Source organism: Lonchura striata, chromosome Z (assembly GCF_050655825.1).
Source record: "Lonchura striata isolate lonStrDom1 chromosome Z, ASM5065582v1, whole genome shotgun sequence".
NCBI lineage: Eukaryota > Metazoa > Chordata > Aves > Passeriformes > Estrildidae > Lonchura > Lonchura striata.
Genome location: NC_140740.1, coordinates 22,422,395 through 22,448,829, shown reverse-complemented (window position 1 = coordinate 22,448,829; position 26,435 = coordinate 22,422,395). Strand labels below are relative to the sequence as shown.

Genomic DNA, 26,435 nt, shown 5'->3' with positions numbered 1-26,435 from the left:
TCTCTGGGCCTCTGCAACGGACTGTCCAGCTTAGCTAGAGCATGGCAAGGAAGGGAGTCTTCCAACGCTCGGCCTATGTCAGAGTTTTATTGCCACTCTGGCTGAAACAAAGTGTCCCCTCACTACTTCGGCATCTTTATCATTCTGCCCGGCAGCTGGCCTGATCAGGCTGACAGCTTGTAGCGCCTGCACAGTGCACTTCTGCTGCATCACAGCTTTTCCTCTCACAGCTTAATTCTGATTGTGACAATTCATTCTTTTCTACTTAAAAGAGAGCTCAGAACTTACCTAAATTAACAAGACTATATTCTAAGCTAAACTATCCTCTACTATCTAAGCTATCTAGATTCTACAGTCCTTTGAATTCTCTGCCTGAATTTCCTTAAGTTTTAAAAGTTAATCTTTTCATGAAAAAAAAACCCCAACAACGGTTTAAGTTGAACCTAGCTAAACTAAGAAAATTCCGGAACCATTACATTTCCTATCTACAGCACAGCCCCTTATTAAAAAGTCAGGGGATGGCTGAATCTCTGCCCAAACACAACACATCCCCTTGCCCCTGCTCGGAGCTGGCACGGCACAAGGGCCTCCTCAGGCGCAAGCGTCTCCTCTCCAGTCTTCCAGCACTTGCTTGGCTGAGGTGACCAGAGCAGCCAGGCTGGAGGCTGGCTCGCCTGAGGTCACAAACGGATGCTGCCCAGAAGAAAAACCAAAAAGAAGGGAACCCCCGTTACTTTCCACGAGCACATCCTCACGGGCCCAAGCAGGACTCCTTGGCTGCCCAAAAGACACACCAAGAGGACCGAGGGCAGCACATTCCCCGTGGGCCTTCCTCTCCTGGAAGCTGCCTCACCCACGCAGCCCACACTCCTCTTGATCCCTGGATGCAGGTGTCCTCAGCTGGCAGGGCTTTTTGCCCCTTTGCTTTTTCTCACCTGCAGGAGTTCCTGGGCAGACCAGCGCCTGTCCTCGTCTGCCTGCAGGCAGCAGCGCAGAAAGTCGCGCAGGAGAGCCGAGTGGTGCCTGGGGTTCTGCAGTTTCGGGGGCCCGTTCGTTTCTATCAGTTCAAAAACCTACAACACATGGATGGAAGAGGACACTCTAGCTGCTCCTTTCCTAGCCACAACAGCTCTCTCCACACAGAGCCCCTTTTCTAAGCTGCACCTTACCCTGACACGGGCCATCCTCTCGTAAGGAGCTTCCCCTTCCACCATTTCCAGCCCCATGATCCCCAGGGACCAGATGTCCACTTTGGGGCTGTAGGCTTCTCCTCTCACCACTTCCGGGGCCATCCAGCTGGGAGTGCCCACTCTGGAGCTGCGCTTGCTGTGCTCAGGGCTGAGCTGAGCGCAGAGGCCAAAGTCAGCTGAGGAGAAAAACAAAGCCTGTCAAAGCCAGCCACCGCTGGCAAACCGGCCTAAAGGATGGCCCACTCCAAGCCTGCCAAGGCCATGCCCAGTCTAGCTGAAAAGGCAGCTGAGCTCGCCTTCCCCGTGGCTGGAGCCAGGGAAATAGGGCATTGGCCATTTCAGAAACACCCTCACGATTCACGCGCTGGCTGAGCAGCGCTTCTGGGGAAGTGGCAGTCACCAAAAAGCAGCCCCACAGCACATGCGGGGAAGGCTGCCCCTGAGCAGGGGCGATACTCACCCAGCTTGACAGATCCGTCCATGCCCACGAGAACGTTGCCGCTTTTGATGTCCCTGTGGATGACTTGGCGGGAATGAAGGAAATGCAGTCCTTGCAGGCACTGAGAGAGAAAGGAGGGAAGGAAAGTTAACATTCAGCATCTGATTTAATCCCAGAAGAAAGAAAAGGGCTCCAAGAGGTTGACAGCTTTCTCAGGGAATTGTGAAGGAGGGAGCACTAGCACGGCGCTGTCAAGAGCAAGAGCTTGCTGCTTCAACGCTCTTAGAAGTGCTTTGGATATTTCAAAGCGAAGGCATCTGAGCTTGCACGAGTCCATCCTGCCATTGGTACCAAGCACGTGACCTTTGGCTGGCAAGCAGCATGGCAACAATTTCATTGCAAGCCCTGTGGCAGCAGAGGAGGAAGCAGCACATTAGACCTGTTTCAGAATCCCTCGCCATCTGGGCTGCAATGCCGTGCTTTGAAGCTGAGGACATCTCCTTTGCCCTCGGCTTGAAATTCTGCCACCCACATGCGGGCTTAGAATGTCAAGGAATGTCGGACAGACGGACAGGCTCCAGACAAACATTCAGAGGCAAAGCTGAGAGGAGCAAGCCAGGAAATGAAACAAGTGAGTGTGCACGAGCGCCAGAGGACGGACAGCATGGAAGAGTGCAAGAACAGAGCCTAAGGCGTGCGGGGACTCCAGCAGGCAGTTCCCTTCAGATTAATGCTCTTTCTTCTGCTCTGTGTCGTGAGAGCAGCGCCAAAAGAAAGCCGGGGCCAAGAAATCTCTGCTCTCCTTAACCACCAGCTGACAAGAACCATCCTGGGCAGGCCAGGGGAAGCACAAGCGGGACGCCTCACCTCCCGACAGACGGCGCCTATCTGTCCTTCCTCCAGGTACACTGCCCTGAGCACATCGAACAACGTGCCGCCGTCCATGAACTCCATCACCAGCCAGAGCTCCGCATCCACCAGGTAGCTGAAAGAAGGAAACCACGGCATGGAGAGAGAGGAATGGGCACGGCTCAGGCACCCGAGGGCCTGACCCAGGCTTTTGCAACTGCTCTCCAAGCTACACATGCCAGAAGAGATTACTGAAAGCCAGCTGCAAACTCCTCCCGTGCACATGCAGATGTCTAAAGCTACATAGACGTGAGAATACCCCAACCTGTCTAAGTAGCTGACAATATTGGGATTCCTGCTGTCCCTCATCACCAAGATTTCATTGACAGCCAGCTCCTCAGACATCTTCTCCTGAAGAGACATTATCTTGATGGCCACCTACAAAGACATTGGCCACCATTAACTTGAGAAGTCGCTCCCTGCACGAGACCTCAAGGAACACGGAGCGAGCGCTCGTGCCATGACACAGCGAGCTGTGCCAAACTGCCCTGTTGCCAGACAGCAGAGCTTAGAGAGAAACTGCCGCGGGTATGGACACTTTACCTGTTGTCCTGTGCTGGTGTCGAGGGCTTTATAAACAGCTCCAAAGCCCCTAGAAAGAAAAGGGCAGCAGAAAAAGCCCTTTATAGCCCTGGCAGTGAAAGCAAGCCTAGGCAGGAGATCTCCCTAGGCTGCCTGGACTCCTTAGAAAATGCCTGGCTGCAGCGTCTCTTCAGCCGGCAGCACGGCAGCCCACCAGCCCTCTGCCATGCCGGACAGGGAACACGGAGCTCCCTCATGGAGACCAAGGACCCGTGCAAATCTCCAAGGCACACGCCCACTTGGTTCCATTCCAGTGCAAGGGGGGCTCGATCTCTGTGTGGCTTTGCGCACAAGTGTGCAAGTGGGCTTACATCTGGAGAAGACTAACTTGGAAAACACTGCCTTCAAGAACTGTCCTCAGACAGCTCTTGAGTGGCAAGGTGCCCTTGGAGGCCATACAGACACAGGGCCAGGAGATCTTCCAGGTCCTGCTCCTCACTGCTGCAGCAAGGCGTCGCTTGCATCAAGTTGTCTTTGCTGATGCTTCCTGACTGCTCTGACTGAGCCGTCCTGAGAGGTGACAGGAGGCAAAGCCCGAGGCTGACCGCGTTTGGAACTGGCCTCAGTTCACGCTGGATATTGCACAAGCTGAAGACCCGGCCCATGGTTTGTTCTATGGAGCAGACGTCACACTTACCCTCGTCCAAGTTCTTCAAATGCCCTGTATTTCTTCATTGGCTCGCCCAGACTCACAATGCTCCCTGAGAGAGACAAAAGCAGTGCCAGGAGCTCACTTTCAACCGGAGGCCTTGCTGCCCACACAATCCAAAATGCATGCCCACTGTCAGGAGCTTGAGAGCTCCCAGGGGCCAGTCACTCGCGACGTGCCACAAAAGGCAGCCCAGGCAGAGCCAAGCCAGGCCCAGGTGCCCCCAGAGGCAGCAGGAACACCCCGAGCGCTCCCTCGCTGCCTCAAAGCACAACAACAGCTTCTGCAGAGAGGCCTCAGCGCCTCTGAGACCGAGGAGGAACTTCTGGCGCAGCCTGCACCGAGACAGGCAGACAACGCACTGCTCTGGCAGACAAGAAACACGGCAGACGTACTCAGTGTCTTCAGGCCCTGCTCCTCTCTCATCTCGGGCTGCTGGGCTGGGCTGCTGGATGAAGTGCCGGCAGCTGGGGGACAGCTGGCCGCTGCAGGCGATGCCGGTCCAGCGGCACGTTGAATGGCAGAGCCTGTCTTGAGCTGGGACCAGAAAGGATTGCCCGTCAGAAGGGCGGCTGGCACAGACGCCCCGGAGAGCACACGGCAAAAGCAAGGCCTTCGGAAGATGCTGTCGGCCACCGCCAGGCCTCCTCAGCTGGGGGCTTTTGGACGTCCCCTTCCCAAAGGCAATGGGAAAACCACTAAGGCTACTTCGATACAGCTCCTCATGGCCACTTCCATGCTCCATCGTGCTGGCCTTTCTGCACGACGAGTGGAACTAGCCATTGATGGGCTTGCAAAGATCCGCACAGAGATCAGAGCAGGGCTCCAGAGCCTTGTTGCGGTTCTTCCTCCTCCTGTGTTTTCCTGGGCAATGAAATCACCCTGGAGCTGGCATGCAACTGTCTGAGCAGAAGCCCAGAGCGTGTCCCTTCTCTGATCCCTTTCACCGATTTCCCCTCTGTATTTCAGGCATTAGGGGGGAGGCCCTTCGGGGCTGCATTCCAGCCCTGCTGAGCCCCACCCGCCCTTTACAATGCAGAGCCCTCTAGGATTCTCCTCACCAAATCCTGCTCTGACCATGTGCAAGTGAAGCGCAGTCTACATCATGCCTGAACCTAAGTAGTCCATGGAGTGTGGCTTGTCCCTTCCAGGGGCCAGTGTTTCCCAAATATCCTGCAAGGCTGTCAGCTGAGTCTTTGGACCGCTCTGTCCGCTGGCCACAGGCGGCCCGCATCGCCAGGGGGCACAAGGCGCTCATTTCTACGCTGGGAATCATTGAATGCTGCCTCTTGTCTGATGCCAAGAGGCATTCTCGAGCCCTCTCAGCATCCCAGCAAAGTGATGCTCAAGTGTCAAAGTTCAGGACCCACTGGCCAGGGCTCCCTGGCTTGGCTGAAGCAGCACTAGGTCATGGCAGGCACACAGCCCCCAGCATCTTCAGCCGCAAGCAACAAGGGCCGGGCTTGAAGGCCTGGCTTGAAGCTTGGCCCTGCACCCAAGGCAGTGCCAGGCTCAGATGCCACTTACTGGCTCTGCAAGTTCAGCCTGTGGAGGGACAGCAGCTGGAAGCTTGCTGCTGTTTTGCTCCTCTTCAGCCTCTCCCTCTGTAACAGTGCCAGCCAGACGAGGCGCTGACCCTGCGGCTGAGCCCTGCAGACAGACAGAAGTGAGAGAGACTGGGAACAGCCAACCCTTGCAGCAGCTGCTTTCTACTGCGCTGGGAAAGCACCCAGAATAAGGGCAAATCATAGACTTGGATACAAGTGGCATTCTGAGTCATGAAAGCCCTAGGAAGATGGCTGAATGAGGTGCTACTGCCTCTTGCTGTGCATTTGATCTTCCATGCTGGCTAGAAGCAGCAAGACACCTTGGAGCTGTCACATTTGCTTTTCACCTCTTGAAAGGCTCTTGATGGGAAAATAAGGAAGGAGCCAGTGCTCCCTTTGCTACTACTGCTGCCACCAGGCAGCTGGCCTTTCCTTCAGCCTCCCACGCTGGCACTCTACACTCTACTGCAACAGGCCAAGCTCACAGCTTGCTGCACAGTTCTAACACGCCAGCAACGTCAGGGGTTCCTTTGCCACTCACCAAAGCACAGGCTTTTCTCCATCCACGTGTGAGGTGACCTGCAGGGAGCAAGGGAAAAGGAACCAGAGGCCCTTAGAAAAGTGCCTTTTGCTGGGGGCTCCCACAGCACAAGTCATTCCCAACGGAGAGCATTTCCCTTTCCCAACATGCCTCCAGGAGCAAGAGCCCTTTCCCACAGCAAGCGAGAGAACAAACAAGGACACTAGAGTAGGCGCTGTCTACGTTTGGGCCTCTTTTGCCAGGAAAGAAACAGAAACACGGCCAAGGAAATGCAACAGCTCAAGCAGTTTTTCCTCTTCTCTTCCCAGTATTTTATAGATCGTTTTTTTAATTGCATGCACAAGCCATTCCCATCAATTGCTGGAAGACAATACAACAGCAAAGCTTCCACAAAGGGCCCCTTTGCTGTGGCAGCTCTCCGCTGCAGCGGCCCCAGAACAGCTCCTGCCTTCAGCAGCAAACCCTACCTGGACTGGAGTTTGTGCTGCATCGCCAGGAGAATGGCTACCTTGGCGCAGCCTAGAAAGGGTCAAGGAACACAGCCAAGGCCTCTAAATGGCAGCATTTGGAGCAAAAGGGGCTTTCCTTCACTCCTGGAGAGAGCCACAGGGTTTTGAGAAGTACTTCTGAGCATCTCCCCTCAGAGTCTACAATTTCCAGGTTGTCTTGGTTGAAGCAGCAAGCTGAGGAAATGACACACTCCACTGCCACGCGCTGTCCCGGGGAGGGAAGGCAAGCGCTGCAGGCTGCAAATTACATTGCAAACGCTCTGCACCTACCACCCAGTACAGATACCCCCTTCTTAGCTGATGCTGCTGGCAGGAGATTTACCAAACTGGTGGCATCCTAACGGCAGTTTTGTTCCCTGATCAACTCGGTCACTACCGCGGCATATAGAGCAGAGCGAAGCAAAAGCCAGGGGACGCCAGCCCCAGGATAAACCTTTACTTACGAGTCAGGTGGGTCAGGTAATATCCAGAATAAGCAACGGTAAAGATGGTGCAAACCGCGGCACAGACCTGCCCGAACATTTTGGCCGTGCTCTGCTGCTTCGCACACTGAATGCCACCCAAGGGGTAAAGCAAGACTCCTCTCGGGGTGCAGGCCGTCTGCTGAGAACTCCTTGGTCGCAAGGATCCTCCTGCAGGGAGCGAGCGGAAAAGCTGCTCTGGACAACCAGGCCTCGGGCTCACCGGGACATCGCTGTGCTGTGACGCAGCACTGTGACGTGGCACCGCTCCCTTGACCTCACAATAGCAGCTGCTCTGGGTTTGTTGTGCCCAGCAACCGAACCTTCTGTACAGATGACGCAAAAGAAAAGCCTGGGAAGTTCTGCTCAGTCGTGAAGCAGCAGAACATGTCCTTCCAGTCCATAAGCCAGAGCTCAAGGCGTCCCAGGGCAACTCAGAAGACACGGCGGCCCAGCCTGCACGCGAGAACAGAAAGCAAGTGTGCTTCTTCTCCCTGGCATCTTAGTTGGTTCTGAAAAGCCAGCTTCTTCCATGACATGTAGGGGGAAAAAGAAGCAAAGAAAATAAATTTCCAGGAGTATTGCAGCGTGCAGATGCTTCTTGAGCACACCGGTGCATGCTGATTTTTTCTCCCACTCTGTTTGCTGCACGGCCTCCCTTTTGTGGCAGGGAGATGCTGGCTTAGCTCTTGACACAAAGCTCCTCTTGTCCTGCTTGCTCTTTCTCTGGCCACTGAAAGCCTCAGAACAACCACAGGAGCTCTGCAGTGGTTCCTGGGCTGCCACAGTTGTGTTGTGTTGGAGCTCTGGCAGCAGCCTGCAGCCCACTGCTCTGCAACGCCCTGCAGATGTCGAGCCCAAGGAAGGGCCCTTTGGAACAGGCCAAAGCCACAGTCTCACAGATGTTTGCCCAGGCTCCATGCTCCCTGTAAGATTCCTGGCGGACACTTGCACAGCCACATGCCAATGAAAATGAGTTGTAGTCATTCCCCTCTCTGTTAAAATCTTCAGCTAGACCCAGGAGCCAGCTTGAAAGCAGAAAGAAATTACTGCGTGAGAGGGCGGAAAAGTGCACGCAACTCCTCTGGAAATCAACTCGGTTCACCTGTAGAACAAGGATGCCAGACTTGCTTTCCTGGTGACTCCGCACCCGCAAGTCCTCTGCTGGTGGACAGCACAGTCCAGTCTTTCAAGGAGCTTTACCCTGGGCTCCTCACACTTCAGAAGCTGAGGGTGGCATTTCAAAATCAATGCAATTGATGCAAGGCCCAGCACTATCTTCAAATTCTCTTGCTGAAACACTGCAGTAGTTACCCAGAAGGATTGCCTCCATTGGAAAGCATCTCATTTTCCCCATTTCCAAGTCCGCTCACATCAACCAGCAAATTGTAGGGCTTTGGAGAAGGAGGAATGACACAGTAGCATGGAAAGCCCAGTGTAGGCCCTCAGGCCCCCTTGAGCAGGGCGCTTTGGTGCCCCAGAGGTTCAAGAGAGGGAAGCGTAAGGAAGACGTGCCCTTTCGACCCTCCTTTACTCCTCAGCACCAAGTGACCGCCAGGAAACGGGGGACAGCCAGGCCAGGTCCCTCATCCTGACCCAGCGTGAGGGGCAGCTGGCACGGAGGGACACAAGGGCACGGTGGGGAACATCTCAGCCAGGCAGGTGGGGCGGTGTGGGGCAGCTGTCGGGGAAGGTGTGTGGGGCAGGCCAGGGCCACTCTGGCAAGGGGGAGAGCCTTGGGCCGCTCGGAAGCAGCGCAAAGCCGTGAACGGGAGAGCCCGTCCGCAGCGCACAGCTTGGAAGGCACTGACCAGCTTAGGCACAGCGTGACACGCAAGGGAACACTCCAGGGCTCTGGGGGGTTTAGAGGTTTTATTGCCAGTCATGCTGAAAGCAAGAGCTGGAACAGAGCATCTCCTGGTTACTTCACCATCTTCATCTTCCTCAATCTGTCCTCCAGGTGGCCTCCTCCAGGTGGCCAGTTCAGGCAGACAACTCGTGGGACATGCCTGCTCCAGATCTGCTCAATCCCACATTCTTCTTGGATAGCTCAATTCTTCTGATGACAATTCATTCATTTCTCCTTAAGGGATAATTCTGAGCTTCCCTACATCAACACTACTCTACTCTTTTCTAAACAATGCTTCATGAATGAAGCCTTCTATGGTCTCTAGTCCTAACTAAAGACAGCTAAGCTCAGAAAACCTCAAAACATTACATTTCCTATCTACAGCAGAGCTCCTCGTAAAACTCAGGGGATGGCTGAAGCTCTGCCTATGCACGATCCATCCCCGTTTCCCTCCCCTGAGCTGGAAGGGCACGAGGGCCTCCTCAGGCGCAGGCGTCTGCACGCCAGTTTTCCTGCACTTGCTTTCCCCACTTACGGTAAGCAAAGCTGCTTACCTCAGCGTGATCTCTGGGCCTCTGCAAGGGACTGTCCAGCTTAGCTAGAGCATGGCAAGGAAGGGAGTCTTCCAACGCTCGGCCTATGTCAGAGTTTTATTGCCACTCTGGCTGAAACAAAGTGTCCCCTCACTACTTCGGCATCTTTATCATTCTGCCCGGCAGCTGGCCTGATCAGGCTGACAGCTTGTAGCGCCTGCACAGTGCACTTCTGCTGCATCACAGCTTTTCCTCTCACAGCTTAATTCTGATTGTGACAATTCATTCTTTTCTACTTAAAAGAGAGCTCAGAACTTACCTAAATTAACAAGACTATATTCTAAGCTAAACTATCCTCTACTATCTAAGCTATCTAGATTCTACAGTCCTTTGAATTCTCTGCCTGAATTTCCTTAAGTTTTAAAAGTTAATCTTTTCATGAAAAAAAAACCCCAACAACGGTTTAAGTTGAACCTAGCTAAACTAAGAAAATTCCGGAACCATTACATTTCCTATCTACAGCACAGCCCCTTATTAAAAAGTCAGGGGATGGCTGAATCTCTGCCCAAACACAACACATCCCCTTGCCCCTGCTCGGAGCTGGCACGGCACAAGGGCCTCCTCAGGCGCAAGCGTCTCCTCTCCAGTCTTCCAGCACTTGCTTGGCTGAGGTGACCAGAGCAGCCAGGCTGGAGGCTGGCTCGCCTGAGGTCACAAACGGATGCTGCCCAGAAGAAAAACCAAAAAGAAGGGAACCCCCGTTACTTTCCACGAGCACATCCTCACGGGCCCAAGCAGGACTCCTTGGCTGCCCAAAAGACACACCAAGAGGACCGAGGGCAGCACATTCCCCGTGGGCCTTCCTCTCCTGGAAGCTGCCTCACCCACGCAGCCCACACTCCTCTTGATCCCTGGATGCAGGTGTCCTCAGCTGGCAGGGCTTTTTGCCCCTTTGCTTTTTCTCACCTGCAGGAGTTCCTGGGCAGACCAGCGCCTGTCCTCGTCTGCCTGCAGGCAGCAGCGCAGAAAGTCGCGCAGGAGAGCCGAGTGGTGCCTGGGGTTCTGCAGTTTCGGGGGCCCGTTCGTTTCTATCAGTTCAAAAACCTACAACACATGGATGGAAGAGGACACTCTAGCTGCTCCTTTCCTAGCCACAACAGCTCTCTCCACACAGAGCCCCTTTTCTAAGCTGCACCTTACCCTGACACGGGCCATCCTCTCGTAAGGAGCTTCCCCTTCCACCATTTCCAGCCCCATGATCCCCAGGGACCAGATGTCCACTTTGGGGCTGTAGGCTTCTCCTCTCACCACTTCCGGGGCCATCCAGCTGGGAGTGCCCACTCTGGAGCTGCGCTTGCTGTGCTCAGGGCTGAGCTGAGCGCAGAGGCCAAAGTCAGCTGAGGAGAAAAACAAAGCCTGTCAAAGCCAGCCACCGCTGGCAAACCGGCCTAAAGGATGGCCCACTCCAAGCCTGCCAAGGCCATGCCCAGTCTAGCTGAAAAGGCAGCTGAGCTCGCCTTCCCCGTGGCTGGAGCCAGGGAAATAGGGCATTGGCCATTTCAGAAACACCCTCACGATTCACGCGCTGGCTGAGCAGCGCTTCTGGGGAAGTGGCAGTCACCAAAAAGCAGCCCCACAGCACACGCGGGGAAGGCTGCCCCTGAGCAGGGGCGATACTCACCCAGCTTGACAGATCCGTCCATGCCCACGAGAACGTTGCCGCTTTTGATGTCCCTGTGGATGACTTGGCGGGAATGAAGGAAATGCAGTCCTTGCAGGCACTGAGAGAGAAAGGAGGGAAGGAAAGTTAACATTCAGCATCTGATTTAATCCCAGAAGAAAGAAAAGGGCTCCAAGAGGTTGACAGCTTTCTCAGGGAATTGTGAAGGAGGGAGCACTAGCACGGCGCTGTCAAGAGCAAGAGCTTGCTGCTTCAACGCTCTTAGAAGTGCTTTGGATATTTCAAAGCGAAGGCATCTGAGCTTGCACGAGTCCATCCTGCCATTGGTACCAAGCACGTGACCTTTGGCTGGCAAGCAGCATGGCAACAATTTCATTGCAAGCCCTGTGGCAGCAGAGGAGGAAGCAGCACATTAGACCTGTTTCAGAATCCCTCGCCATCTGGGCTGCAATGCCGTGCTTTGAAGCTGAGGACATCTCCTTTGCCCTCGGCTTGAAATTCTGCCACCCGCATGCGGGCTTAGAATGTCAAGGAATGTCGGACAGACGGACAGGCTCCAGACAAACATTCAGAGGCAAAGCTGAGAGGAGCAAGCCAGGAAATGAAACAAGTGAGTGTGCACGAGCGCCAGAGGACGGACAGCATGGAAGAGTGCAAGAACAGAGCCTAAGGCGTGCGGGGACTCCAGCAGGCAGTTCCCTTCAGATTAATGCTCTTTCTTCTGCTCTGTGTCGTGAGAGCAGCGCCAAAAGAAAGCCGGGGCCAAGAAATCTCTGCTCTCCTTAACCACCAGCTGACAAGAACCATCCTGGGCAGGCCAGGGGAAGCACAAGCGGGACGCCTCACCTCCCGACAGACGGCGCCTATCTGTCCTTCCTCCAGGTACACTGCCCTGAGCACATCGAACAACGTGCCGCCGTCCATGAACTCCATCACCAGCCAGAGCTCCGCATCCACCAGGTAGCTGAAAGAAGGAAACCACGGCATGGAGAGAGAGGAATGGGCACGGCTCAGGCACCCGAGGGCCTGACCCAGGCTTTTGCAACTGCTCTCCAAGCTACACATGCCAGAAGAGATTACTGAAAGCCAGCTGCAAACTCCTCCCGTGCACATGCAGATGTCTAAAGCTACATAGACGTGAGAATACCCCAACCTGTCTAAGTAGCTGACAATATTGGGATTCCTGCTGTCCCTCATCACCAAGATTTCATTGACAGCCAGCTCCTCAGACATCTTCTCCTGAAGAGACATTATCTTGATGGCCACCTACAAAGACATTGGCCACCATTAACTTGAGAAGTCGCTTCCTGCATGAGACCTCAAGGAACACGGAGCGAGCGCTCGTGCCATGACACAGCGAGCTGTGCCAAACTGCCCTGTTGCCAGACAGCAGAGCTTAGAGAGAAACTGCCGCGGGTATGGACACTTTACCTGTTGTCCTGTGCTGGTGTCGAGGGCTTTATAAACAGCTCCAAAGCCCCTAGAAAGAAAAGGGCAGCAGAAAAAGCCCTTTATAGCCCTGGCAGTGAAAGCAAGCCTAGGCAGGAGATCTCCCTAGGCTGCCTGGACTCCTTAGAAAATGCCTGGCTGCAGCGTCTCTTCAGCCGGCAGCACGGCAGCCCACCAGCCCTCTGCCATGCCGGACAGGGAACACGGAGCTCCCTCATGGAGACCAAGGACCCGTGCAAATCTCCAAGGCACACGCCCACTTGGTTCCATTCCAGTGCAAGGGGGGCTCGATCTCTGTGTGGCTTTGCGCACAAGTGTGCAAGTGGGCTTACATCTGGAGAAGACTAACTTGGAAAACACTGCCTTCAAGAACTGTCCTCAGACAGCTCTTGAGTGGCAAGGTGCCCTTGGAGGCCATACAGACACAGGGCCAGGAGATCTTCCAGGTCCTGCTCCTCACTGCTGCAGCAAGGCGTCGCTTGCATCAAGTTGTCTTTGCTGATGCTTCCTGACTGCTCTGACTGAGCCGTCCTGAGAGGTGACAGGAGGCAAAGCCCGAGGCTGACCGCGTTTGGAACTGGCCTCAGTTCACGCTGGATATTGCACAAGCTGAAGACCCGGCCCATGGTTTGTTCTATGGAGCAGACGTCACACTTACCCTCGTCCAAGTTCTTCAAATGCCCTGTATTTCTTCATTGGCTCGCCCAGACTCACAATGCTCCCTGAGAGAGACAAAAGCAGTGCCAGGAGCTCACTTTCAACCGGAGGCCTTGCTGCCCACACAATCCAAAATGCATGCCCACTGTCAGGAGCTTGAGAGCTCCCAGGGGCCAGTCACTCGCGACGTGCCACAAAAGGCAGCCCAGGCAGAGCCAAGCCAGGCCCAGGTGCCCCCAGAGGCAGCAGGAACACCCCGAGCGCTCCCTCGCTGCCTCAAAGCACAACAACAGCTTCTGCAGAGAGGCCTCAGCGCCTCTGAGACCGAGGAGGAACTTCTGGCGCAGCCTGCACCGAGACAGGCAGACAACGCACTGCTCTGGCAGACAAGAAACACGGCAGACGTACTCAGTGTCTTCAGGCCCTGCTCCTCTCTCATCTCGGGCTGCTGGGCTGGGCTGCTGGATGAAGTGCCGGCAGCTGGGGGACAGCTGGCCGCTGCAGGCGATGCCGGTCCAGCGGCACGTTGAATGGCAGAGCCTGTCTTGAGCTGGGACCAGAAAGGATTGCCCGTCAGAAGGGCGGCTGGCACAGACGCCCCGGAGAGCACACGGCAAAAGCAAGGCCTTCGGAAGATGCTGTCGGCCACCGCCAGGCCTCCTCAGCTGGGGGCTTTTGGACGTCCCCTTCCCAAAGGCAATGGGAAAACCACTAAGGCTACTTCGATACAGCTCCTCATGGCCACTTCCATGCTCCATCGTGCTGGCCTTTCTGCACGACGAGTGGAACTAGCCATTGATGGGCTTGCAAAGATCCGCACAGAGATCAGAGCAGGGCTCCAGAGCCTTGTTGCGGTTCTTCCTCCTCCTGTGTTTTCCTGGGCAATGAAATCACCCTGGAGCTGGCATGCAACTGTCTGAGCAGAAGCCCAGAGCGTGTCCCTTCTCTGATCCCTTTCACCGATTTCCCCTCTGTATTTCAGGCATTAGGGGGGAGGCCCTTCGGGGCTGCATTCCAGCCCTGCTGAGCCCCACCCGCCCTTTACAATGCAGAGCCCTCTAGGATTCTCCTCACCAAATCCTGCTCTGACCATGTGCAAGTGAAGCGCAGTCTACATCATGCCTGAACCTAAGTAGTCCATGGAGTGTGGCTTGTCCCTTCCAGGGGCCAGTGTTTCCCAAATATCCTGCAAGGCTGTCAGCTGAGTCTTTGGACCGCTCTGTCCGCTGGCCACAGGCGGCCCGCATCGCCAGGGGGCACAAGGGGCTCATTTCTACGCTGGGAATCATTGAATGCTGCCTCTTGTCTGATGCCAAGAGGCATTCTCGAGCCCTCTCAGCATCCCAGCAAAGTGATGCTCAAGTGTCAAAGTTCAGGACCCACTGGCCAGGGCTCCCTGGCTTGGCTGAAGCAGCACTAGGTCATGGCAGGCGCACAGCCCCCAGCATCTTCAGCCGCAAGCAACAAGGGCCGGGCTTGAAGGCCTGGCTTGAAGCTTGGCCCTGCACCCAAGGCAGTGCCAGGCTCAGATGCCACTTACTGGCTCTGCAAGTTCAGCCTGTGGAGGGACAGCAGCTGGAAGCTTGCTGCTGTTTTGCTCCTCTTCAGCCTCTCCCTCTGTAACAGTGCCAGCCAGACGAGGCGCTGACCCTGCGGCTGAGCCCTGCAGACAGACAGAAGTGAGAGAGACTGGGAACAGCCAACCCTTGCAGCAGCTGCTTTCTACTGCGCTGGGAAAGCACCCAGAATAAGGGCAAATCATAGACTTGGATACAAGTGGCATTCTGAGTCATGAAAGCCCTAGGAAGATGGCTGAATGAGGTGCTACTGCCTCTTGCTGTGCATTTGATCTTCCATGCTGGCTAGAAGCAGCAAGACACCTTGGAGCTGTCACATTTGCTTTTCACCTCTTGAAAGGCTCTTGATGGGAAAATAAGGAAGGAGCCAGTGCTCCCTTTGCTACTACTGCTGCCACCAGGCAGCTGGCCTTTCCTTCAGCCTCCCACGCTGGCACTCTACACTCTACTGCAACAGGCCAAGCTCACAGCTTGCTGCACAGTTCTAACACGCCAGCAACGTCAGGGGTTCCTTTGCCACTCACCAAAGCACAGGCTTTTCTCCATCCACGTGTGAGGTGACCTGCAGGGAGCAAGGGAAAAGGAACCAGAGGCCCTTAGAAAAGTGCCTTTTGCTGGGGGCTCCCACAGCACAAGTCATTCCCAACGGAGAGCATTTCCCTTTCCCAACATGCCTCCAGGAGCAAGAGCCCTTTCCCACAGCAAGCGAGAGAACAAACAAGGACACTAGAGTAGGCGCTGTCTACGTTTGGGCCTCTTTTGCCAGGAAAGAAACAGAAACACGGCCAAGGAAATGCAACAGCTCAAGCAGTTTTTCCTCTTCTCTTCCCAGTATTTTATAGATCGTTTTTTTAATTGCATGCACAAGCCATTCCCATCAATTGCTGGAAGACAATACAACAGCAAAGCTTCCACAAAGGGCCCCTTTGCTGTGGCAGCTCTCCGCTGCAGCGGCCCCAGAACAGCTCCTGCCTTCAGCAGCAAACCCTACCTGGACTGGAGTTTGTGCTGCATCGCCAGGAGAATGGCTACCTTGGCGCAGCCTAGAAAGGGTCAAGGCACACAGCCAAGGCCTCTAAATGGCAGCATTTGGAGCAAAAGGGGCTTTCCTTCACTCCTGGAGAGAGCCACAGGGTTTTGAGAAGTACTTCTGAGCATCTCCCCTCAGAGTCTACAATTTCCAGGTTGTCTTGGTTGAAGCAGCAAGCTGAGGAAATGACACACTCCACTGCCACGCGCTGTCCCGGGGAGGGAAGGCAAGCGCTGCAGGCTGCAAATTACATTGCAAACGCTCTGCACCTACCACCCAGTACAGATACCCCCTTCTTAGCTGATGCTGCTGGCAGGAGATTTACCAAACTGGTGGCATCCTAACGGCAGTTTTGTTCCCTGATCAACTCGGTCACTACCGCGGCATATAGAGCAGAGCGAAGCAAAAGCCAGGGGACGCCAGCCCCAGGATAAACCTTTACTTACGAGTCAGGTGGGTCAGGTAATATCCAGAATAAGCAACGGTAAAGATGGTGCAAACCGCGGCACAGACCTGCCCGAACATTTTGGCCGTGCTCTGCTGCTTCGCACACTGAATGCCACCCAAGGGGTAAAGCAAGACTCCTCTCGGGGTGCAGGCCGTCTGCTGAGAACTCCTTGGTCGCAAGGATCCTCCTGCAGGGAGCGAGCGGAAAAGCTGCTCTGGACAACCAGGCCTCGGGCTCACCGGGACATCGCTGTGCTGTGACGCGGCACTGTGACGTGGCACCGCTCCCTTGACCTCACAATAGCAGCTGCTCTGGGTTTGTTGTGCCCAGCAACCGAACCTTCTGTACAGATGACGCAAAAGAAAAGCCTGGGAAGTTCTGCTCAGTCGTGAAGCAGCAGAACATGTCCTTCCAGTCCATAAGCCAGAGCTCAAGGCGTCCCAGGGCAACTCAGAAGACACGGCGGCCCAGCCTGCACGCGAGAACAGAAAGCAAGTGTGCTTCTTCTCCCTGGCATCTTAGTTGGTTCTGAAAAGCCAGCTTCTTCCATGACATGTAGGGGGAAAAAGAAGCAAAGAAAATAAATTTCCAGGAGTATTGCAGCGTGCAGATGCTTCTTGAGCACACCGGTGCATGCTGATTTTTTCTCCCACTCTGTTTGCTGCACGGCCTCCCTTTTGTGGCAGGGAGATGCTGGCTTAGCTCTTGACACAAAGCTCCTCTTGTCCTGCTTGCTCTTTCTCTGGCCACTGAAAGCCTCAGAACAACCACAGGAGCTCTGCAGTGGTTCCTGGGCTGCCACAGTTGTGTTGTGTTGGAGCTCTGGCAGCAGCCTGCAGCCCACTGCTCTGCAACGCCCTGCAGATGTCAAGCCCAAGGAAGGGCCCTTTGGAACAGGCCAAAGCCACAGTCTCACAGATGTTTGCCCAGGCTCCATGCTCCCTGTAAGATTCCTGGCGGACACTTGCACAGCCACATGCCAATGAAAATGAGTTGTAGTCATTCCCCTCTCTGTTAAAATCTTCAGCTAGACCCAGGAGCCAGCTTGAAAGCAGAAAGAAATTACTGCGTGAGAGGGCGGAAAAGTGCACGCAACTCCTCTGGAAATCAACTCGGTTCACCTGTAGAACAAGGATGCCAGACTTGCTTTCCTGGTGACTCCGCACCCGCAAGTCCTCTGCTGGTGGACAGCACAGTCCAGTCTTTCAAGGAGCTTTACCCTGGGCTCCTCACACTTCAGAAGCTGAGGGTGGCATTTCAAAATCAATGCAATTGATGCAAGGCCCAGCACTATCTTCAAATTCTCTTGCTGAAACACTGCAGTAGTTACCCAGAAGGATTGCCTCCATTGGAAAGCATCTCATTTTCCCCATTTCCAAGTCCGCTCACATCAACCAGCAAATTGTAGGGCTTTGGAGAAGGAGGAATGACACGGTAGCATGGAAAGCCCAGTGTAGGCCCTCAGGCCCCCTTGAGCAGGGCGCTTTGGTGCCCCAGAGGTTCAAGAGAGGGAAGCGTAAGGAAGACGTGCCCTTTCGACCCTCCTTTACTCCTCAGCACCAAGTGACCGCCAGGAAACGGGGGACAGCCAGGCCAGGTCCCTCATCCTGACCCAGCGTGAGGGGCAGCTGGCACGGAGGGACACAAGGGCACGGTGGGGAACATCTCAGCCAGGCAGGTGGGGCGGTGTGGGGCAGCTGTCGGGGAAGGTGTGTGGGGCAGGCCAGGGCCACTCTGGCAAGGGGGAGAGCCTTGGGCCGCTCGGAAGCAGCGCAAAGCCGTGAACGGGAGAGCCCGTCCGCAGCGCACAGCTTGGAAGGCACTGACCAGCTTAGGCACAGCGTGACACGCAAGGGAATACTCCAGGGCTCTGGGGGGTTTAGAGGTTTTATTGCCAGTCATGCTGAAAGCAAGAGCTGGAACAGAGCATCTCCTGGTTACTTCACCATCTTCATCTTCCTCAATCTGTCCTCCAGGTGGCCTCCTCCAGGTGGCCAGTTCAGGCAGACAACTCGTGGGACATGCCTGCTCCAGATCTGCTCAATCCCACATTCTTCTTGGATAGCTCAATTCTTCTGATGACAATTCATTCATTTCTCCTTAAGGGATAATTCTGAGCTTCCCTACATCAACACTACTCTACTCTTTTCTAAACAATGCTTCATGAATGAAGCCTTCTATGGTCTCTAGTCCTAACTAAAGACAGCTAAGCTCAGAAAACCTCAAAACATTACATTTCCTATCTACAGCAGAGCTCCTCGTAAAACTCAGGGGATGGCTGAAGCTCTGCCTATGCACGATCCATCCCCGTTTCCCTCCCCTGAGCTGGCAGGGCACGAGGGCCTCCTCAGGCGCAGGCGTCTGCACGCCAGTTTTCCTGCACTTGCTTTCCCCACTTGCGGTAAGCAAAGCTGCTTACCTCAGCGTGATCTCTGGGCCTCTGCAAGGGACTGTCCAGCTTAGCTAGAGCATGGCAAGGAAGGGAGTCTTCCAACGCTCGGCCTATGTCAGAGTTTTATTGCCACTCTGGCTGAAACAAAGTGTCCCCTCACTACTTCTGCATCTTTATCATTCTGCCCTGCAGCTGGCCTGATCAGGCTGACAGCTTGTAGCGCCTGCACAGTGCACTTCTGCTGCATCACAGCTTTTCCTCTCACAGCTTAATTCTGATTATGACAATTCATTCTTTTCTACTTAAAAGAGAGCTCAGAACTTACCTAAATTAACAAGACTATATTCTAAGCTAAACTATCCTCTACTATCTAAGCTATCTAGATTCTACAGTCCTTTGAATTCTCTGCCTGAATTTCCTTAAGTTTTAAAAGTTAATCTTTTCATGAAAAAAAAACCCCAACAACGGTTTAAGTTGAACCTAGCTAAACTAAGAAAATTCCGGAACCATTACATTTCCTATCTACAGCACAGCCCCTTATTAAAAAGTCAGGGGATGGCTGAATCTCTGCCCAAACACAACACATCCCCTTGCCCCTGCTCGGAGCTGGCACGGCACAAGGGCCTCCTCAGGCGCAAGCGTCTCCTCTCCAGTCTTCCAGCACTTGCTTGGCTGAGGTGACCAGAGCAGCCAGGCTGGAGGCTGGCTCGCCTGAGGTCACAAACGGATGCTGCCCGGAAGAAAAACCAAAAAGAAGGGAACCCCCGTTACTTTCCATGAGCACATCCTCACGGGCCCAAGCAGGACTCCTTGGCTGCCCAAAAGACACACCAAGAGGACCGAGGGCAGCACATTCCCCGTGGGCCTTCCTCTCCTGGAAGTTGCCTCACCCACGCAGCCCACACTCCTCTTGATCCCTGGATGCAGGTGTCCTCAGCTGGCAGGGCTTTTTGCCCCTTTGCTTTTTCTCACCTGCAGGAGTTCCTGGGCAGACCAGCGCCTGTCCTCGTCTGCCTGCAGGCAGCAGCGCAGAAAGTCGCGCAGGAGAGCCGAGTGGTGCCTGGGGTTCTGCAGTTTCGGGGGCCCGTTCGTTTCTATCAGTTCAAAAACCTACAACACATGGATGGAAGAGGACACTCTAGCTGCTCCTTTCCTAGCCACAACAGCTCTCTCCACACAGAGCCCCTTTTCTAAGCTGCACCTTACCCTGACACGGGCCATCCTCTCGTAAGGAGCTTCCCCTTCCACCATTTCCAGCCCCATGATCCCCAGGGACCAGATGTCCACTTTGGGGCCGTAGGCTTCTCCTCTCACCACTTCCGGGGCCATCCAGCTGGGAGTGCCCACTCTGGAGCTGCGCTTGCTGCGCTCAGGGCTGAGCTGAGCGCAGAGGCCAAAGTCAGCTGAGGAGAAAAACAAAGCCTGTCAAAGCCAGCCACCGCTGGCAAACCGGCCTAAAGGATGGCCCACTCCAAGCCTGCCAAGGCCATGCCCAGTCTAGCTGAAAAGGCAGCTGAGCTCGCCTTCCCCGTGGCTGGAGCCAGGGAAATAGGGCATTGGCCATTTCAGAAACACCCTCACGATTCACGCGCTGGCTGAGCAGCGCTTCTGGGGAAGTGGCAGTCACCAAAAAGCAGCCCCACAGCACACGCGGGGAAGGCTGCCCCTGAGCAGGGGCGATACTCACCCAGCTTGACAGATCCGTCCATGCCCACGAGAACGTTGCCGCTTTTGATGTCCCTGTGGATGACTTGGCGGGAATGAAGGAAATGCAGTCCTTGCAGGCACTGAGAGAGAAAGGAGGGAAGGAAAGTTAACATTCAGCATCTGATTTAATCCCAGAAGAAAGAAAAGGGCTCCAAGAGGTTGACAGCTTTCTCAGGGAATTGTGAAGGAGGGAGCACTAGCACGGCGCTGTCAAGAGCAAGAGCTTGCTGCTTCAACGCTCTTAGAAGTGCTTTGGATATTTCAAAGCGAAGGCATCTGAGCTCGCACGAGTCCATCCTGCCATTGGTACCAAGCACGTGACCTTTGGCTGGCAAGCAGCATGGCAACGATTTCATTGCAAGCCCTGTGGCAGCAGAGGAGGAAGCAGCATATTAGACCTGTTTCAGAATCCCTCGCCATCTGGGCTGCAATGCCGTGCTTTGAAGCTGAGGACATCTCCTTCGCCCTCGGCTTGAAATTCTGCCACCCGCATGCGGGCTTAGAATGTCAAGGAATGTCGGACAGACGGACAGGCTCCAGACAAACATTCAGAGGCAAAGCTGAGAGGAGCAAGCCAGGAAACGAAACAAGTGAGTGTGCACAAGCGCCAGAGGACGGACAGCATGGAAGTGTGCAAGAACAGAGCCTAAGGCGTGCGGGGACTCCAGCAGGCAGTTCCCTTCAGATTAATGCTCTTTCTTCTGCTCTGTGTCGTGAGAGCAGCGCCAAAAGAAAGCCGGGGCCAAGAAATCTCTGCTCTCCTTAACCACCAGCTGACAAGAACCATCCTGGGCAGGCCAGGGGAAGCACAAGCGGGACGCCTCACCTCCCGACAGACGGCGCCTATCTGTCCTTCCTCCAGGTACACTGCCCTGAGCACATCAAACAACGTGCCGCCGTCCATGAACTCCATCACCAGCCAGAGCTCCGCATCCACCAGGTAGCTGAAAGAAGGAAACCACGGCATGGAGAGAGAGGAACGGGCACGGCTCAGGCACCCGAGGGCCTGACCCAGGCTTTTGCAACTGCTCTCCAAGCTACACATGCCAGAAGAGATTACTGAAAGCCAGCTGCAAACTCCTCCCGTGCACATGCAGATGTCTAAAGCTACATAGACGTGAGAATACCCCAACCTGTCTAAGTAGCTGACAATATTGGGATTCCTGCTGTCCCTCATCACCAAGATTTCATTGACAGCCAGCTCCTCAGACATCTTCTCCTGAAGAGACATTATCTTGATGGCCACCTACAAAGACATTGGCCACCATTAACTTGAGAAGTCACTCCCTGCACGAGACCACAGGGAACACGGAGCGAGCGTTCGTGCCATGACACAGCGAGCTGTGCCAAACTGCCCTGTTGCCAGACAGCAGAGCTTAGGGAGAAACTGCCGCGGGTATTGACACTTTACCTGTTGTCCTGTGCTGGTGTCGAGGGTTTTATAAACAGCTCCAAAGCCCTTAGAAAGAAAAGGGCAGCAGAAAAAGCCCTTTATAGCCCTGGCAGTGAAAGCAAGCCTAGGCAGGAGATCTCCCTAGGCTGCCTGGACTCCTTAGAAAACGCCTGGCTGCGGCGTCTCTTCAGCTGGCAGCACGGCAGCCCACCAGCCCTCTGCCATGCCGGACAGGGAACACGGAGCTTCCACATGAAGATCAAGGACCCCTGCAAATCTCCAAGGCACATGCCCACTTGATTCCAAGTGGCTGGGCAGGGCACGGCGCTGTAGACTCTTGCTCCTGTCAGAGCTGGGCACACCTGGGAACAAGGCATGGCAACTTGTGGGGAAACCAAGGACTTCGTGGGGGCTGCATTGCTCAGCACACACCCAGGCCATCTGTGACCCAGAGTTTTGGCGCCAAAAAGATAAAGCAGACGGAAATACCTGGGAAAGGTTTCATTTTGACCTTTCTTACCTGTTCACAGAAGTGGCCAAAATGAAAGTTACAGAGCAGGGCCCGATCCCTTCTCCTGCAGGAGGGGCCCTGTACTGGCCCCTGCCCAGGGCTGGTGCCCATGTGCTAACATTCAGCTGACTGGGAGCAGAGCTCCTGGGGCTCTACAGTGATACACCAAGCCTAGCCCAGTTACCTGGTACACATGCAAAGCTTCAGAAAAAGATTAGAATGGAAAAATGTAACTGTCATGATCATTGTATTTTACTATGTTCACATGCTGTATAGGACTGCAATTTTATGTATTTGTGGTATTTTCATACATTTTAATCTCTGAAATACTGTCAGATACACTTTGATTCTTAATGGAAAGTCTTAAACTATTAATTTAGCTTATAAAATGAAGTTACTGACATTAAATAATATGTACTTTGTAGCGTAGAAGAACACAGTAATAGTGTGAGTAATTATTATTGCTTAAGCACAATTGGCTTGGGTCTGTACAGGAATGTGAAATTTTGCAAGAAAATAATATTTTCACTAGGTTTTGTAAAATATTTGAGAAACACTTCTTGTTTGAAATAATATGTTTCAAACAACCTTTTACTTAGGAGTTTGAGGAAGGTTCTTACTTTTGACAGCAGTACAATTTTACATTTTAAGAATAATGTAAGCAGCTGATGAACTTTAGAATTATTGCAGACCATATTTAGTCTTTCAGAAAGTATTAGTGATATATATCTGATTCAATGTATCTTTTAGCCAGGTTTGGTCAGTGTAGGAAAGTCTGGTTGTAAAGCTCCCATTGTTGCCATTACAGCATTTATGTGCTGTAAATCATGTAAAAGTCTCCATTTTCCTGATTTCTTTTTTATTACAAAAACAGGGGTATTCAAGGGTCTGAATGATTCTTCAATATGACCCACTTGCAATTGTTCTGTGACTAATTCTTGCAGGGCAGTAAGCGTTTCAGTAGTAAGGGGCCACTGATCAACCCAGACAGGTTTATCTGTTAACCATGTCAAGGCTACAATTGGACATTCACCACCCTGCATCACAGCGGCTCCTATTAAAAATCCATACTAATTCTGTAATAATAGTAATTAAAAATCCCAGTAATTCTGAGGGTCTGATGTTAGCTTGTTGGCCATCGGGATGTTTCACATGAATTACAATGGCTGACAAGCCACCTGTTGTAGAACCACCCAACCCCATAAGTCCAAAACTTGCACGAGTGAGAGGCCACGATTGAGGTCAACGCAGTCATGAGAGTATTGTAACATCTGCTCCAGTGTCAATCAAACCTGTTACCGATACAGTCCCTGGATGATATCCACTGGCTGTGAGGATGCATGTCTTTTCTGGATGGGTCTCCGTTACTTTCTCAGTCCGGAACACTTGAGGTACTTACTGTATTGGGAACAAAACTCACAAAGGCTACAAGATGAGTGATGCAAGTTCCTTCCTGAATAGTAATAGGGCAGTCATCAATTCATATCATAGCATGACTCTGTCCTAAATAATCAACATCAATAAGTCCTAAATGCATATGAATACCTTTAAGTGTAGTACTTGATATCCCTATCAGAAATGCACTCAATCCACGTCCTATTGGGCCATAGGTGTCATGGGGCACTTTGCAGATTTCTTTTGTCAAAATAGTTACTGTGTCGGTGGTGGGTACATCAATCCCTGTGGACCCACTTGTTGCTCCTGAATACTGTTTGCAAATGGGTAGCTTTGCAGTGCTGGGAAGGCCCATAATTGCTGTTAATGGTTGTCAGGTTATTTGTGTCCCCACACACCCCTTCGTGTTCTTCTTCCCATTTCCCTGCAACAGCTGACCATTTGCATGATACTTACTCGTGCACAGTGCCCAAATTTAGCACAATGATTGCACATAACATTGCTGCTTGCATTTGACTTAGATGTTATTTTCTGGGTATTACACTGTGCCCTTACATGCCCTTGCTGTCCACAATTACAGCATTTCGGTGGTGGTCTTAGAACTGCAGCAAGAGCTGCCATTTTATGCTCTACTGAACCAACTTTTGAGCAAGCAGTAACCATTTCAGGCAATGTGGGCTCCCCAGGTAAGGTGTCAATAATCGTTCTGCAGTCTGGGTTTGCACTTTCTTTCACCAATTCTATACACAATCTATGTCACAAAGGTTCATTATCTACCTGTTTTTCAATAGCTGCAGCAAGCTTTTCCACAAACTGCAAAAATGGTTCTCTCATCCCTTGTTGTATAGTAACATATCTCTGTTTTGGAGCTGCCATTTCCATTTTTTTAATTAAAGCACTCATGCCTATTTGCCGAGTTTGTGTCAAAATTGAAGGATCCCACCTTGCCTGTAAATCTGGGTTAGCAAAAGGCCCAGTGCCCAATAAGGCATCAACACCCACAGCATGACGAGTCGTGTTGAGGCAGCTGCATATTTGTTAAAGCTGTGTGCTCAGCCACTCACCTCTGAGTTTCTTGAAACACACCATACTGTACTGGTTGGAATAAAACTGTAGCAAGATGCATGATGTCATAAGGTACAAGCATACTGCATTAATTACATGTATTAATTGCATTACCTCTGAGGAATTAATACCAAACTGAGCCACTTTCAATTGGAGATCTTGCACAACCTTCCAGGCAAAGACATGATGACTGTCATCCTGCCCTATTCCAAGAACTGCATTAAAAACTGGAAAAGCCATAGGATTATCACAGGCAACATTTGCCTTAACACTCTCCTCCTGAGGTACTTTTGGGGCACCAAATCTTTCTATTAGGTCCCAATTTTTTTATTCAGCTGCTTTCTTCCTAAGAAATTCCCAAAACTTCTGAGGCTGTCATGGAAGCACAGTTACTTGACACGGAGGCAAAGTCCATGGGGCAGTAGGGCTAGATCACTTAAAAGCTGAACTGCCAACAGTTCCCTGCCCCACCTCAGGTGTTACTGCGGGTGACTCTTCACTTGATTTGCTGTCACTGTCTGGCAGTGGAGGATACGACCTTGCAAACTGTTCATGCAGCTCAGAGGGGGGCGGGGGGCAAATGGCTGGGCTAGAGTGGAGGGGTGTAGGTCTTAGATTCAAAGAAAAACCATAAATTTCTAACCAGGTAGAAGCTTGAGAAAGTGTTGAGAAAGAATGTAAGTTCTTTATCTCTCTTGTTCAAATTGTTTATAATTAGGTTTTACTACTGTATGTCATCCACTGCACACCAATACGTTGAGATGTTTTCACTTCAGGACCAATAGAGTTGGTCTGCACAAAGCTCTGTATAAAAGAGTGATGTATTTTGAAATAAATCAGTTATAGTCTCAGCCTTCTGAACAAAGTCTGTTCATTCCCATCCTGCCTCAACAGCGTCAGAGGGGAGCAGGGGGCAGACAGCTGGGTTTGTCTCTCTGCCAAAGACATTTCCGCTAACTGGCACAGTGGTGTAGTGTATAGAGGCACCGCTGAAAGCTGCTGTGCAGGTGAGATAAAGAGGCTTAGGAGTCTGAGAAGGAGATACTCTGTCAGTCTGCCCGGAATCCTTAGCAGCTTTCCCAAAAGCTTCAGCATCCAGCCCAGAAGCTCTGGCAACTTTCCTGGAAGCTTTGGTAGCCTGCCTGGTAACTTCCATGGGCACCTGCACTTTCTTCAAGGATGTATGCAACAAGTTCCCCATCAGAGGCCCCATCTGACTCATCCCTCCCATCAGACTCCTTTATCAACCCCAAATCTTCATCCACCTTGTACTCTGCTTGTTCCCGCTGTTTTCCATTCTTTTAATGCCTCAAAAGGCAATCTCCAAGTAACAACTAGATTGACAATAGTTTTATCTCCCGCTCAGGTGACTTCCCACAGCTTGTCCCTGACTTTTTTTCCAACCTTTAACACTAAATGCTGTGTCAGGATCAGTAGCAAAATCCTATGATCTAGTCCACAGCAATATACTACAAAGGGCATAGTCTGAAGTAGTAATTCCCTTATTTCTTAACACAGCTTTCTATGTAGCCAAAATAGTCTCTTCCTCTTTAGATTTATTTCCCATTATCACTAGTTGGTGCCTCACCTGCTTCCAGGTGTGTTGATAGGAGAAAATCAGGTCAGGACTTGCCTGTGGCTTCCACCCGCCACTCTCAGCTGCACCAGCGCCGCCTCCCCTGCTACTCCCCAGCGGGTCAGGGCTGCCAGTCGCTGGGACCCCGCGTGGCTCCAGACCGACCACGCTGCTCAGGCCGTAGCTCCACGTGGTGGGCACCAGCTATCACTGGTATATACACTGCATCGTGAGGCGGTCGCCACACAAAGCACAGACCACAGACGGTCTCAGATGGCAACTCTTTATTATCGAACATGACCTTTTATAAACTTTCTAATTGTTTATACTTCTTCTACCCCAACT

The 26,435-nt window shown here is 52.8% G+C and overlaps 3 protein-coding genes across 3 annotated transcripts; all 3 read right to left on the bottom strand.

Moving 5' to 3' along the window:
• Positions 1-591: 591 nt before the first annotated feature.
• On the bottom strand, positions 592-8,417 carry LOC144248337 (serine/threonine-protein kinase PAK 3-like). Its single transcript, XM_085567989.1, has 16 exons — positions 8,372-8,417; positions 7,878-7,991; positions 6,810-6,998; positions 6,325-6,376; positions 5,858-5,895; positions 5,406-5,419; positions 5,297-5,314; positions 4,165-4,306; positions 3,758-3,821; positions 3,082-3,130; positions 2,804-2,916; positions 2,497-2,614; positions 1,651-1,750; positions 1,170-1,366; positions 936-1,073; positions 592-693 (listed from the first exon to the last, which is right to left on the bottom strand). The coding sequence occupies exons 1-16, from the start codon at positions 8,415-8,417 to the stop codon at positions 592-594; spliced, it is 1,494 nt and encodes a 497-aa protein (XP_085424115.1).
• A 1,414-nt stretch (positions 8,418-9,831) lies between these two features.
• Positions 9,832-17,657, bottom strand: LOC144248338 (serine/threonine-protein kinase PAK 3-like). The gene is made up of 16 exons (XM_085567988.1): positions 17,612-17,657; positions 17,118-17,231; positions 16,050-16,238; positions 15,565-15,616; positions 15,098-15,135; positions 14,646-14,659; positions 14,537-14,554; positions 13,405-13,546; positions 12,998-13,061; positions 12,322-12,370; positions 12,044-12,156; positions 11,737-11,854; positions 10,891-10,990; positions 10,410-10,606; positions 10,176-10,313; positions 9,832-9,933 (listed from the first exon to the last, which is right to left on the bottom strand). The coding sequence occupies exons 1-16, from the start codon at positions 17,655-17,657 to the stop codon at positions 9,832-9,834; spliced, it is 1,494 nt and encodes a 497-aa protein (XP_085424114.1).
• Positions 17,658-19,071: 1,414 nt separating this feature from the next.
• Positions 19,072-23,396, bottom strand: LOC144248339 (serine/threonine-protein kinase PAK 3-like). Its single transcript, XM_085567987.1, has 8 exons — positions 23,354-23,396; positions 22,969-23,051; positions 21,562-21,609; positions 21,284-21,396; positions 20,977-21,094; positions 20,131-20,230; positions 19,563-19,846; positions 19,072-19,173 (listed from the first exon to the last, which is right to left on the bottom strand). Exons 1-8 carry the CDS (start codon positions 23,394-23,396, stop codon positions 19,072-19,074), a joined length of 891 nt encoding a protein of 296 aa, XP_085424113.1.
• Positions 23,397-26,435: the final 3,039 nt, after the last annotated feature.

What these genes read in the sequence shown, in the direction of transcription:
- LOC144248338 (XM_085567988.1), bottom strand. Translation starts at nt 17,657, where the DNA reads ATGAGGGACCTGGCCTGGCTGTCCCCCGTTTCCTGGCGGTCACTTG. An exon ending in TAGGCGCCGTCTGTCGGGAG is followed by an intron (nt 10,991 to 11,736) that starts GTGAGGCGTCCC and finishes TTTCTCTCTCAG; the next exon opens with TGCCTGCAAGGACTGCATTT. An exon ending in AGAGGATGGCCCGTGTCAGG is followed by an intron (nt 10,314 to 10,409) that starts GTAAGGTGCAGC and finishes CATGTGTTGTAG; the next exon opens with GTTTTTGAACTGATAGAAAC.
- LOC144248337 (XM_085567989.1), bottom strand. Translation starts at nt 8,417, where the DNA reads ATGAGGGACCTGGCCTGGCTGTCCCCCGTTTCCTGGCGGTCACTTG. An exon ending in ACACCAGCACAGGACAACAG is followed by an intron (nt 2,917 to 3,081) that starts GTAAAGTGTCCA and finishes ATGTCTTTGTAG; the next exon opens with GTGGCCATCAAGATAATGTC. An exon ending in TAGGCGCCGTCTGTCGGGAG is followed by an intron (nt 1,751 to 2,496) that starts GTGAGGCGTCCC and finishes TTTCTCTCTCAG; the next exon opens with TGCCTGCAAGGACTGCATTT.
- LOC144248339 (XM_085567987.1), bottom strand. Translation starts at nt 23,396, where the DNA reads ATGCATCCTCACAGCCAGTGGATATCATCCAGGGACTGTATCG. An exon ending in ATTGTCAGCTACTTAGACAG is followed by an intron (nt 21,095 to 21,283) that starts GTTGGGGTATTC and finishes TCCTTCTTTCAG; the next exon opens with CTACCTGGTGGATGCGGAGC. An exon ending in GGACGGATCTGTCAAGCTGG is followed by an intron (nt 19,847 to 20,130) that starts GTGAGTATCGCC and finishes TTTTCTCCTCAG; the next exon opens with CTGACTTTGGCCTCTGCGCT.